Genomic DNA, 15,056 nt, shown 5'->3' with positions numbered 1-15,056 from the left:
GTATAAATTTTTTTATTGTTGTTGTTACATATGGTTGTAAAAAACTAAATACACATATAGTTCATTTTTGTCATTTAACACACCAGGGGATTTTACTCTTATTCTTCTCAACTATTAATTTTCATGACTGAATAATGTTCCAATAAGTGGATTTATTACAGTTCAACAATTCTTCTATTGCTAGACCTATGTTTGCATTTTTTCTATTATAAATAATGTTATGATTAATACTTCTGTGAATATAGATTTTTTATCTCTAAGATTAATTTCTGGGCCAGCCCCGTGGCTTAGCAGTAAAGTGCGCGCGCTCCGCTGCTGGTGGCCCGGATTCGGATCCCGGGCGCGCACCGACACACCGTTTCTCCAGCCATGCTGAGGCCACGTCCCACAGACAGCAACTAGAAGGATGTGCAACTATGATGTACAACTATCTACTGGGGCTTTGGGGGAAAAAAAATAAATAAATAAAATTAAAAAAAAAAATTAATTTCCTTAAACAGAGTCTCAGAAGTGAAATTACTGGGTCAAAAGATGAACATTATTGTGGCTCTTGATATGAATATTACACTTGTATAATGTTAATTCTCACTTAAAATTTTATTAAAATTTTTTTTGGAAAAAAGTTGAGGAACTTGAAATAACACACCTAATTTTACATCACCATGATCCGTCAATAAAATATTTGCACCCTGAAACAAAAAGACAAATACTATTAAATTAGCATCATAAAATTCCTTCCAATAAAATTATCAATTTAAACATATTAAACTAACTTACTTTGATATCTCTATGCATTTTGCCTTTAGTATGCAAATAGGCAAGACCCTAAAGTTAAAAAAAAAAAAAAAGTATGCATTAGCAAAACTGCAAGCTTGATGCCTAAATTTTCTACTTAAATTCTTACTGAAAAAGAAAAACGAAAATTTCTCTTTTTTGGGGGAAAAACCTAGATGAGTTTCTTTTTACTAATCAACTTTACTATATTTTAAGATTTCAAATTCATTTTCTGGTAAAATTCAGAAATATTTTACTATAACATCATGACCAGAATAAAGATAATGAACGTACATCACTCCCAAAAGTCCCTCCTCCATACAAACACTTGTCTGCTTTCTGTCACTATAGATCAGTTTTAAATTTTCTAGAGTTTTACGTAAACAGAATCATAGAGTATATTCTTTTTGTCTGGCTTCATTCATTCACAATAATTTGAGATTTCTTATTATGTGTATATCAATAATTCATTCTTCTTTATTACTGAGCAGTATTCCATCGTACAGATATACCAGCATTTGTTTATCCAGTCACCAGTTGATGGACATTTGGATTGTTGGGCTGCTTCCAGTTTTTGGCTATCTTAAATAAAGTTGCTATGAAGATTCATGTACAAGTCTTTGTATGATTATTTTCCTTTTGGGTAAATACCTAGGAGTGTAAAGGCTGGATCACATGGTGGTATAAGTTGAAACTTTTAGGACAACTGCCAGACCGAAAGAAGCCGTACCATTTTACATTGAAACCAGCAGTGTGAGAGTTCCAGTTAATCCACATCCTCGCCAACCTTCCTAAGGTCAGTATTTTAAATTTTAGCCATTCTAATTGGTGTGCAGTGGTATCTCATTGTGATTTTAATATACACTTTTCTAACTAATGATGTTGAGCATCTTTTCCACCTCCTTATTTGCCATCCATACATCTTCTTTGGTGAAATGTCTGCTCAAATCTTTTGTCTATTTATTTATTGGGTTGTTGTTTTCTTATTAGTAAGTTTGAGAGTTCTTTATGTACTCTGGATACAAGTCCTTGATCAGATACATACTTTGCAAATATCTTATTCTAGTCTGCAGCTTGTCTTTTCACTCTCTTAACAGTGTCTCTTGAAGAGCAGAAGTTTTTAATTTTCATGAAGTCTAATTTACCAAGGTTTTCTTTTACAGACCATGCTTTTTGTGTTATGTCTGAAAAGGCTTTGCTTAACTCAAGATTGCACAACTTTCTCCTATGTTTCTTCTAGAAGTTCCAGTTTTAGGTTTTATATTTAGGCCTATGATTAATTTTGAGTTAATTTTTACCTATAGTATGAAGCATAGCTCAAGGTTCATTTGTTTGCATATGGATGTCCAATTATTCCAGTACAATTTATTGAAAAGTCTATCCTTTCTCCACTGAATTGTCTTTTCACCTTTGTCAAAAATCAGCAGTCCATATGCGAAGACATATGCTTGTGGATTTAGTCCTGGTCTTTCTATTTTGTCCCACTGAACTACTTATCTACCCTAATGTCAACATTACTATGTTTTGATTAGTGTAGTTTTTATAAGTCTTGAAATTGCCACTGTTGGCCCTCAAATTTTGTTCTTCTTTTTCAAAGTTGTTTGACTATTCCAGGTCCTTTGTGTTTCTGTAGGAATTTCAGAATCAGCTTGTCAATTTCTACAGAAAAAAAAAAAGCTTCCTTGGATTTTGATTGGGCTTGCACTGAATCTATAGGTCAATTTGGGGAGAATTGACATCTTAACTGTATTGAGTCTTCGGATCCATGAATGTAGTATAGTTCTCCATTTATTTAGGTCTTCTTTAGCTTCTCTCAGCTGTTTTGTAGTTTTCAGTGCGCAGGTGTTGATGCATCTTTTGTCATAAATATCCCTAAAATCGTCATATTTTTTTGTTACTTTAAATGGCATTATTTTAACTTTTGATTGTCTGTTGCTAGTGTATAGAAATCCAATTGATTTTGTATACTGATCTTGAATCCTGCAACCCTTCTAGCCTCACTCAGTTCTAGTAGCTACTTTGTAGATTCTATTCCATTTTCTACATACATGATTGTGTTGTCTGTAAATAAAGACAGTTTTATTTCTTAATTTCTAAACTGGATGCCTTTTATTTCATTTTTTCTTTTGCACTGGTCGAACCTCTAGTACAATGTTGAAAAGAAGAGAGCAGACATCCAGCCTTGTTTGATTGAACTTGGTGGGAAAGCACCTAGTTTTTTCCAATAAGTACAATTTAGTTGTAAGTTTTTCATAGGTGCTCTGTATCAGGTTGAACAAGCTCCTTTCTAGTCCCAGTATGCTCAGAATTTTTATCAGGAATCAATGTTGCATTTTGCTAAATGCTTTTTCTGTATCTGTTTAGATGATCATGGGTTTTTTTCTCTTTTCGTTTGCTTATATGGTCAGTTACTTGAAATGACTTTAGAATGTTAAATCAACGTTGCCTTCTAGCACAAACCCCACTTCCTCATGATGTATGATCTTTTTATATATTGTTAGATTACCTTTGCTAACCTTTTGTTTTCCTTTTTAATTTTTGCACCCATGTTTATGAACGCTGTTAGTCTATAGTTTGTTCTCTTGTAATATTGTCTGATTTTGGTTTCACAGCAATGCTGGCCCATAGAATGATTTGGGAGGTACTCTCTACTCTTCAATTTTCTAGAAGAGTTTGTGTAGAATTTGCATTATTTTGTCATTAAATGTTTGGTAGAATCTATGCCATCATCTGGCTTGGACTTTTCTTTGTGGGAACAGATATAGGACTATTGAGATGATGTCTAATTGAGTAAGCTTTCGTAGTTTGTGTCTCTCAAGGAAATTGTCCATTTCACCTAAGCTGTAGGCTTTACTGGCATAAAGCTATTCATAATATTCTTGGATATTGAATAGTCTTGTTATTCTTTTAATATTTGTAGATTCTGTCATAACGTCCCCTCATTCATTCCTACTATTGGTAATTTTTGTCTTTTTATCTTTTCTGATCAATCTGGCTAGAAGTTTATCAATTTTATTGATCTTCTCAAAGAATCAGATTTTGGTTTCGTTGATTTTCTCATATTTTTCTGCTTTCTATTTCATTGATTTCCACTCTGATCTTTATCATTTCCTTTCTCTGCTTACTTTGGGTTTAATTTGCTTATCTTTTTCTAGTTTTCTAAGGGGTGTAAGTTGAGGATATTGATTTCAGACCTTTCTTTCAAGTTATTTGGTTCTAATAAAGGTGTTTAGTTTTATAAACTTCCCCCTAAGTACTGCTTTAGCAGCATCCCAAATTTTGATGTGTTGTGTTTTCATTTCATTTGGTTCAAAATACTTTTTAGTTTCTCTCTTGATTTCTTCTTTGACCCATGGGTTACTTAACAGTGTTTTATTTAGTTTCCACATATTTGGAGATATTCCAGAAATATTTCTGTTAATTTATTTCTAATTTAATTGCACTGTGGTCAAAGAATATATGTTGTGCGACTTAAATCCTTAAATGTATTGAGACACATTTTATGTCCCAGAATATGGTCTATCTTGGTAAATGCTCACGGGCACTTGAAAAGCACATGTATCCCACTGTTGCTGGACTAAAATGTCAGTTAGGTCAGGAAGTGGGTTGTGTTGTTCAAGTCTCCTATATCCTCACTGATTTTGTCCTATTTGTTCTGCAGAATTATGGTGAGAGGGATATGTCGGACTATGTTCATTTGTCTATTTCTCCTCATAGTTCTGTCAGTTTTTGCTCATATATTTTGAAGCTGTGTTATTAGGGGTATAAACATTTAGGGTTATGTCTTTTGACAAGACCTTCTTTAGTAAGAATCTTTGCCCTGAAGTCTACTTTGTCTGATATTGATATTAAAATGGCCACTCTGGCTTTCTTCCAAATAGTTAGTATGCTATATCTTTTTCTTTTCTTTTCTTTTACCTATTTGTGTCTTTATAAAAGTATATTTCTTGTAGGCAGCATCTAGTCAGGTCTTGCTTTCTTCTATTCTGACAATCTCTGCCTTTTTAAAAAAATTTTATTTAATAAAAAATTATATATAAAGTGTACATGATGATTTGATATACATATACATAGTGGAACGATTACTTGAGTCAAGCTAGTTAACACATCATCTTCTCACATAGTTACTATGTTTTTTTTGTGATGAGAGCACCTGAAATCCACTCTCTTAGCATATTTCCAGTATTCAATACAGTATTATTAACTATAGTCGTCATGCTGGACATTAAAATCAGTCAATCTACATCACTGCAACTTATACTTGTTGACCAACATCTTCCCATTTCTCCCCCCATCCTCTGGCTCCTGGTAACCATTCTATTCTCTGCATCTATGAGTTCAACTTTTTTAGAATCTACATATAAGTGAGATCATGCAGTATTTGTCTTTCTGTGCCTGGCTTATTTCACTTAGCATAATGTCCTCCTGGTTCATCCATGTTGTCACAAATGACAGGATGTTTTTCTTTTTTATGGCTGACTAATATGCCATTGCATGTATGTATGTGTGTGTGTATATCACTTTCTTTATCCATTCATCAGTTGTCAGATGTGGAAGTTTGTCAGCATAACAAAATCTTAAAATTGGAACTAATCTGGGAGGTCATCCCTTCCAAAGCCTCATTTTATATTTGAGGAACTAGAACCATAAAAGAATATGGTCATGTACCAGGACCAGAAGGCAAACTCAAGTTTTTGTTTTGTTTTTTATTTCCATTTAGTACTCTGTCCACTACTTAAAGAAGCAATGAACTTTGGAAGTTAAAATATAAAGAAAATTAACCTGTCAACAATTCTCTGCTATGAGTGTATGATTAGGTTCATATCTTATGTCAATACAAAAAAGTAGATTTCTATATTATGTGAACATTAAAGAAATGTATATATATATATATATATATATATATATGAGAAATTTATTTTCATATATATAACAATAAGATTTGGCATGATATGTCTTCTAAAGCATGTGGAAACTAACTCTTTTCAAAATGACTAGAGCTTTCTCTTAAATCAGGTCAATCTCCCACTTTCTAAAATATGGAAGAAGAACATATAGAACATCAATTTCACTTCTCAACAAACTACACAATCTAGGAAATGCAGGGGTAGAAACATCAATCTACAATTATCAGTTGTAAATTACCAAAATAAAAAATAATCATTATTACTTAATCCTTCTTCCTAATTTAAATGCCTTAAAGTATATAAACAAATGTTAATTGCTCATTTTCTCAATAAGTAGTCTTTCAAAGCACTGAAAAAATAAATTAGGAGAAATGCTACATACTCTATACCCCTAGTGAAGATTCACAACCTACTTAACATACTAAAAGCTCTTACAGGCTCTGAAATAAAGAAGTAAAGAAACCTCTGCTTAATACAATGTTTACCAAACTTATAAAAAGGGATTCTGCTATCAATGACACATGAATATCACATGGAACTAGCATTACCAGATAACATTCTGGGTTATTGCTATGCTAATTTATTCTCATTTTGGGAGAAGTGGTAAATGATCTCATGTCTTGTGCAAAAGAGATTCCTTTTACTGCCATAAAACTTGAAGGGAAAGCTTAGACAACTTGTTGCAATTGAAAGGTCTGGTGATTCATTCATGAAAACCAATTCACACCTATGGGCTTCCTTAGCTTTGTAGCAACTGAGGGCCAAGTGTGACAAAGCAAACACCAGACATCACCACTGTGTACACCAGCATCGGCTTAAATGAATTCTTGTGACTCAATCATGAAAGAAATAATAGGCTTACAGAATTACACAATGAGAGGTTAACAGAAAAATCATTTGGTTTACTCTTCTTCTTTTAGGAAGATCACCATTTTAGTTTTCAACTGTGAAACTGGAATTGCCCTTCTATCTACATAAGCAAATGTAGTACCTGTAAAGTTTCTCTGCATACATAGGCTATTTGCAATTCGGATAACGGTCCAGTAACTAGAAAGAAAAAGAAGAGACCACATTGTTACACATTTGAATACAACAGATTAAAAACAGTCTACTTTAATAATGACAAACTATTATTATTCTTACTATTATTCTTATTATTTGCTGAGCAAGATTCGCCCTGAGCTAACATCCACTGCCAATCTTTCTCTTTTTGTATGTGAGCCACTGCCACAGCATGGCCATTGACAGAAGAGTGGTGTAAGTCTGCGCCTGGGAACAGAACCCAGGCTGCCAAAGTGGTGTGCGCCGAACTTAACCACTAGAACACCAAGGCTGGCCCAAAAATGACAAACCATTACAAAACTTCTTCTGTATATATCATGGGTGACTTCTCTTCAAGAGCATATATTATTCTTGTGATCAGTAAAAAAACAAAAGTAGAGAATTTAAAAATGTATGTTAAAAATGGAAGATTTACTCCATAACAACTTTGGTCAATGGAAATATTAAGCACCTAGTATGTGCAAAGCAAGTACTAAGCATCACAGGATGTCCTAGGGAAAACAATGGACATGATCTCAAGCCTGAACAATTTTTCAAAAATAAAGCCAAGAAAGGAGATAAACACATATAATTAATTACAGTTATATAGAGAAGTAGAGAATCATAAAGAGATCAATTATTGAAATATACTGAGGGCCGGCCCCGTGGCTTAGCAGTTAAGTGTGCGCGCTCCGCTGCTGGCGGCCCGGGTTCGGATCCTGGGCGCGCACCGACGCACCGCTTCTCCGGCCATGCTGAGGCCGCGTCCCACGTACAGCAACTGGAAAGATGTGCATCTATGACATACAACTATCTACTGGGGCTTTGGGGGAAAAAATAAATAAATAAATAAATAAATAAATAAATAAATAAATAAATAAATAAATAAATAAATAAATAAAAAAGAAATATACTGAAAGGCAACATATACCTTTTTAAAGGTCACGATATTATTTCTTCAGTCTAGTTCTTTATTATATCTAACAAAACAGGGAGACTTGATCCAGTACCTTATCTAGGAATTTAAAAAGTAACCAGGTCCATTCTGACAATCAGATCTCTATTATGAAATATAAAATCCTTCTGTAAGTACCCACCCAGAGGCTTTGGACATATGCCTTCCAATACCATGAGATGATACTTGAAATCTGGGCTGGTGTTTGCTGACAGTGACACCAAATCAGGTACTAATACGCATTCTTTACTTAAGAGAAATATTCTACTGCGTATTTTTATCACTGGCTCTCTACATCTACTCAGGAATGTAAAATTTCAATTCTTAGTAACTTGATGGAATAGTAATCAAGGAAGGGAAGCCACTTTATTAACAGCTTATGGTAAGTGTAGACGCTTTTGATTACTATGCTACCTAGTATGCTATTTACAGGGATGGATTTATCCATGTTCTTGAGTTCTTATTCTGTAAAAGTGTGAATGAATAAGATTTATAATTATTCTATAAAAACTCTTCATATAAATGATAATTCTTCATAAAACCATAGAAAAGAATTTTAAATCAAGTGGGATAGAGCTGTTTTCCACCAATAGTTCTTTAAAATCAAGAACAGAGTAAAATAAAAGACAACAGTCATTCTAGTATGGTATAATATGTAAGAGGATGAAAGACTACTATATAAAGGAATAAAACATTTTTCTCTTTTAAAAAAATGGGATCCATTCTTGTTTTAAAAACTCTTTGTAATATCTTATATATTTGTAATATTTATGTAGTGTTAAATATGATTTTAAATAAAAAGAGACAGTGACCATGGTTTACACATCAGTCACGACTTTTTTTTGTCATGAGTTATTTGTTGTGACAAAATTAATTATATTTACTAATTTATAATTAAATAATACATCGATACATTTTCATTATAATTCAGAATTTTAATTCTGAGTCCCACTTCTTCTCCCCTAGAAGTAATGACTTATCAATTTGGTATGTATCCTTTCATTTTGCTGTGCATTCATATTCATATGTATACTTTTAAAAATACAATTTTAAAAAGTCTAAGTGTGATCAATTATGCTATACATATTTTCTCATAATTCACTTTTCAATTTAAAAAAAGGCCTTGGGGAAATATATCCAGGTCAATATGAACGAAGCTACTCCATCTTTTTGAGTGCTGCACAGTGCAGTGTAGTTTATTGATTGATATTTTAAAAATTTGACCTCTACAACCTACAAATACTATTTAAATTGGAATAGCACTTGTTTTTACACCTACCATGGTTGCATTTGTAAACTGCATGACAAATATGATAAGGCTTTCAATATAAAGATTTCAGCATAGAAATGTTTAAAAATACTTCACATAATTCTTAATAAATTATACAATGCACAGTTGCAATGGGAGTTTTACTATTCCATATCCAGTTAAATAAAGAAAAGAAAAATTATTTTATAAGGATCTATGCTTAGTCTCATAAATTCTAGAAACTCAGGAAATTGTCAACAACAAAACAAATTTGAAGCTAAACTGTAGAGTCAAAATAAAGACTAGTCCTAAAGAGTATTATGAAGCAAAATCTAATTCAACTCAGAAAACTGCCTAAATTAAGAGAATGCTAAATAAAATACTCCAAATATTTTAAAATTAAACATTTTTAATACAAAAATATTACAGCAACAACTAAATTGCTTTCCTAGTTAGCAGGTTAAGTTATTATTAAGATAGATATATGATTTCCTTTATGTAAGGGTTACCCTTTGCATTTCAATTCTTATTTACAAGGAAGTTCAGGCAGTTTCATTGGTAGATAAAATACTTTCCTAGAGACTACATAAGATATCCTTGAGACTACATCTAAGAAGTAAAATTTGGATTGTGCAAAAACTCTTGGCTTTCTCAGTTCAGGCTCCAGCAAATTTAGCTGAATAACCACAAAAAAGAAAATTCAGATTTCTTTTATGCAATACTCCAGGAGCAGAACAGAAGAATGTTAAACAGTATATCTACCTGTTAATACCCCTGGTTAACTAGAAATGTCAAACAATAATCATTAAAGTCAAAGTCAGTTTTAAAACATAAAGTGAAATTAACAGTACCATGGTAAATATCTTGAAGTGATCCGCCACCACAGTATTCCATACAAATCCACAGTTTTTCCCGACTAACATGAAAGAGAAAGAAGATTATATTAGCCAGTAATTTTCAGTACTGAAATACCCTGAAGGCCTTCCCTCTTCAGCACACCAAGGCTTAGGATGGGGTGCAGGCTGCAAAAGGAAACTGTCCCAGGAGTCCCTCTCCAAGATACAGGAAAAGCATGCGAGGGAAATGCAAAGCAAAACTACAATGAGATATCACCTCATGCCCGTCAGAATGGCTATTATTAACAAGACAGGAAACAACAAGTGTTGGAGAGGATGTGGAGAGAAGGGAACTCTCATACACTGCTGGTGGGAGTGCTAACTGGTGCAGCCACTATGGAAAACAGTATGGGGATTCCTCAAAAAATTAAGGATAGAACTACCATACGATCCAGCTATTCCACTGCTGGGTATTTAACCAAAGAACGTGAAAACACCAATGCATAAAGATACATGCACCCCTGTGTTCACTGCAGCATTATGCACAATAGCCAAGACTTGGAAGCAACCTAACTGCCCATCAAGGGATGAATGGATAAAGAAGATGTGGTATATATACACAATGGAATACTACTCAGCCATAAGAAACGATGAAATTCAGCCATTTGTGACAACATGGATGGACACTGAGGGTATTATGCAAAGTGAAATAAGTCAGAGGGAGAAGGTCAAATACTGTATGATCTCACTCATTAAGTAGTAGATAATAACAACAAACAACACATAGAGACAGAGATTGGACTGGTGGTTACCAGAGGGGAGGGAGGAGGGCAAAAGGGATAACTAGGCACATGTGTGTGGTGATGGATTGCAATTAGTATTTGGTGGTGAACATGAGAACATGATGTAATCCATGCAGAAATAGAAGTATAATGATGTACACCTGAAATCTTTACAATGTTATAAACCAATGTTACCACAATAAACAACAAAAAAATAAAATAAAATAAAACTGGGGCTGGCAGGTGGCGCAAGCAGTTAAGTGCACACGCTCCACTGTGGCAGCCCAGGATTCGCCAGCTCCGATCCCAGGAGTGCACCGACGCACCACTTGGCAAGCCATGCTGTGGCGGCATCCCATATAAAATGGAGGAAGATGGGCACGGATGTTAGCCCAGGGCCAGTCTTCCTCAGCAAAAAAAACAGGAGGATTGGCAGAGGTTAGCATAGGGCTGATGTCCTCACAAAAAACAAATTAAAATTAAAATTAAAATTAAATTAAATAATAAAATGAAGTAAAATAGTGAATCAGGAAAACAAAAAAAGAAAAGCATGTGAACTTTAGCTCTGTTCTCACCTTAAATGGTTTAGAATATGATCAATTTTATAAGCTTAAACACTTACATGTAATCATTCGTAATATTTCATGAAGGTTGCCAGATAAGGTATAACTAAATGAGTGGAGGTGTCATTATTAATATAATAGAGGAGACAATAAGAAAACATGAGAAATTTTAGAACTTCAGACAATATAATTTTAAAAATTTATATACATAACAGCACTTACATGAAAGAGAGGGAGAGTATAGCAAAAAAATATAAAATACAAAGAGAGAGCAGATGGTTTTTCTTTCTTTTTACCTGAGATAGCTCCCAAAGTAGGCAACGATGTTGCAATGTTTACATTCTTTAACCATAAATATTTCTTGTTGAATCAAAGAAAAATCATCTCCTGAAAAACAAAATGATAATAATTTGGTCACCACGTTACGGTCTGAGTCTCTATATATGAGAATAAGGAAGGAAAACTTTACAATAAATATTAGATAAAGAAGACGAATTAGACATTCTTAATACTTCAATGGGACTATAAACTGGTACATTCTTTCTAAAAAGCCAGAAGCCTTAAAACTGTACAAAATCTTTGAACTCATAATTTCAGTTCAAAAATGTTTTTCTTAAGGAGATATGCACAGAGACAGATGTTCTCTACAGCGTGAATTAATGATGAAAGAATGGGTAAATAACTTATGGTACAGTTACACATACTACAATACCTTAAACATGTTTTGATATGAAAATATGTTCATGGTATACTAAGCAAAAGGGAATATTTTATATATATTATATAAGTACATGAGTATATAGAAAAAAAGTCTCAAAAAACATGCACAATGTTTATGTCTGGGTGGAAAAATTAAAAGTAATTTTGCTTTCTTCTTTTTTAATGTGTATTTTCCAATTTGTCTATCACAAACCCATTTGAGTTGTTTAACCAGAAAAAGTCACATAAAATGAAATATTGGTTATTATGAGAATATTGCCTAGAATGGTAATGTCACCATCAAACTTCATGTTGCATGGAAACAGTCTTCCTTTCAGTAAAGATGTTTATGAGTGGATGAAATGACGGCATGTGTCATACACTGTAGGAGCTAAGGGCTCAGGCTCCGGAGCAGACACACCTGGATTCACATCCTGAATCAGCCGTTCACTGGCAAAGGTAACTTTGGACAACTTAACCTCTCTGAGCCACAGCTTCATCTGTTAAGTAGCATCTGGATTCATTCCACCTATTTAGCTTCCTTACTGACCACTTCCCTAAACAATCCCTGCATTTTAGTCATATCAAGTTGCTGGCCATTCTTGTAACAGACTCTCATGCTCCATGTTTCTGTTTATGCGAGTCCCTCAGTTGGGAATGTTGTGACAAAGAGGAAATGTATTCACAGTGTATTCAGTACACTATTTGACGCAGAATAAATGCAATAGCATTATTGCTATATGTTGGAGATGACAAAGATACAAACAAAAGTGTTCCTTGTAAGGACATCATGGTAAGACATTTTTTATTAGATACTGTTTTGTAATGGTCTTTTGTAAAGCAACTTCAGGTGTAAAACCAGTGGTGTCCAGATAGGCTCTGGCTCTAACTTAAAGTCATCTTAGAAAAACAAAGCCAAGAAGGAAAAACTCAGAAATTAGGCCTTAGATAAATACACAAATAAAATCCTCATACAAATCAGACATATTTTCCCCTTTGTATTTCCAACTTTCAACTCAGACGTAAAACAAAGCTTTAAATATTTGTGCCATGCCATAAAATACCTTAAAGAATCAATCATTACTGATGTGGTTTATACATACATTTAAGTTTAGCTTTTATACATCATTTTATTTATAATCATTAAGGCACTCTTTTCAATAGTCTTTTCATATAATCATTAACTGATGATTCACTTAAAGGATTCAGAGTTCACAATTTTAAAGAATTAGATAAACCAAATCAGGGAATAATCTTCTAACAATAAAAATTCGAATAAAAATCATTAAAGAAAATTTAGTTTTCATCTGTAAACTGGGAGAACATGAATTACATAAATGGTTACATATACCTTAAACATGAAGTGCACAATAGCAACATTTCACAATTAAAAATTTATTTGACCATGCACCAAATAGAGTTTCTACAGAGTGCCAAAAAAAGAAAAAATTTATGTCTTAACACTCTGCCAATGGAAGGGGATCAATGGAGATAATCCAAAATAGATGATGATCTCACGTTCTCAATATCAATTTAGGCAGAAGTAGGGAGTAACTCCTGAAGGTTACAGTAAAAAGCCTGCCCACCTAGGTGTAGAGGTTTCTTTGTCCACTCATGGACATCACCATACGATTTCTCCTTTGATCTCACTCCCCGACAGAGCCTTTACCATTACAGCATTAAAACTGATGGTTTACACAGCTAATTTCCAACAAGCTGGTGAGATTCTAGCCCACCTTCACTTTATCAAGAAGCCCTGAATTACAAAGGAAAGAAGAGTAAAGAATCACCTTTGTTAATATATGCTACCGGATTCAATACTCTCTTAGGGGTTTCTCCCAATCAAATGAGCCCTAAAAAATAGTACTTGAGAACTTATTAAAAGCAACATGCACCTCAGATTTTAACAAAAAAAGAAAAAGCATACTAAGTATTAAAAATCTGGTTGTGGTAAAATGAAAGGCAGCAGTAAGATTCATCACACCCCTCCTTCAAATAATATGGTAGCAGATCATGAATTTAATACTGAAGTAATTAATTAAACCAACATCTATAATTATGTGGACAGGCTTAAAGAATGAGCTGCAGTATGGAAGAGTCACAGACGTGCCTCTAACAACAGTGGGCAGTTTGCAGCAGGAAAAAAGGACAATACTCATTTCTAGAATGCCTGGCCCAAGCCATACAGGGAAACAGCATCGTTAAGAAGCCCTACATCAAAATCAAAAAGTGATCTCTGGAGTTGCTGAATCACAACTCCAGTTGACTTTATAACTGCAACAGGTAGAAAACAGGATCCTGACAACTGGAATGGGAAGATCTGGGAGGAGGTCAGATAACTCCCAGGCCCTGGTAAAATACTTGGTACTGTGTTCCTATTTCCAGCAAGAGAGGAACAATCAGCTCTGTCATTCCACTCCTTACTAAGGTGTGGCCTATAATTAGAATGCCAACAGAGCATGCTCTAAAAAATATACAAAATTAGAGCAAGGAAGAGATTAAATCCAGAAAGAACTGATGGTTTCAAGGCAATACAGTCAAAAGCTAGAGCAGACTTTCTGGACATCAATTTTATGGACGTCAGACCAAGAACAACAAACATAATAGACAGCTGATACCAATGTCACACTCCTCACCTCTGAACTCTGCTATAATTCTTTGAAGGGAATCTTCTGGACTGCACCAACTAATTTCTAATACTACCACTCTAGATCTGACATTTCTAAGCACTCCAGAAAAATACTAAAACGTTATCTGGAGATAAAGAAGAATCCTGGAGTTTCAAAAGCAACTTTCAAAACATATAGCACAGACAATCCCTGTCTCATACACACCTTCAAAAGCAGGCTAAGAAAAGAGGAACAGTCACTTCACAGTAAAGGAAATATAAATGTCAATGAGCTTATAAAGGATGCTTGTCCTCAAATTAAAAAAATGCAAACCAAAGCTATTTTGTATCCAATCAGATTGACAAAAACCTCAAAGTTTGATAATACCCAGTTTGGAGACTACTGAGAAACACATTTTCAAATCCTGCTAGTGGAAACAGACAGCTGATCACCCTTTTTGGAAGCCACAGGGCACTAACAATCAAACTTTAGAACGCATATACCCAACAATACATACAAAGATGTTCACCGCAGTATTGATCCCAATAGCAAAAAATGTGGACATAATCTAAATGTATATTAATAAGGGATTAGTTAACTAAATTATGGTTCAGTGAAACAACAGAATACTCTGCAGCTGT

The 15,056-nt window shown here is 33.9% G+C and overlaps 1 protein-coding gene across 1 annotated transcript in view; it reads right to left on the bottom strand.

Annotated features, from left to right (window-relative positions):
- Window positions 1-15,056, bottom strand: part of MAP4K5 (mitogen-activated protein kinase kinase kinase kinase 5) — a 115,988-nt gene that overhangs the window by 61,324 nt on the left and 39,608 nt on the right. The window contains exons 3-7 of the mRNA XM_058540600.1: window positions 11,404-11,494; window positions 9,778-9,842; window positions 6,673-6,728; window positions 778-825; window positions 647-689 (exon numbers count right to left, since the gene is read on the bottom strand). Of these exons, the coding sequence (XP_058396583.1) occupies window positions 647-689; window positions 778-825; window positions 6,673-6,728; window positions 9,778-9,842; window positions 11,404-11,494 (303 nt within the window). The remainder of the gene's footprint in view (window positions 1-646; window positions 690-777; window positions 826-6,672; window positions 6,729-9,777; window positions 9,843-11,403; window positions 11,495-15,056) is intronic.

The sequence above is a fragment of the Diceros bicornis genome, chromosome 5, assembly GCF_020826845.1.
Source record: "Diceros bicornis minor isolate mBicDic1 chromosome 5, mDicBic1.mat.cur, whole genome shotgun sequence".
In the NCBI taxonomy this organism is placed as follows: Eukaryota; Metazoa; Chordata; class Mammalia; order Perissodactyla; family Rhinocerotidae; genus Diceros; species Diceros bicornis.
The sequence above is the reverse complement of the archived record's forward strand: the minus strand, read 5'-3'. Positions and strand labels throughout refer to the sequence as shown.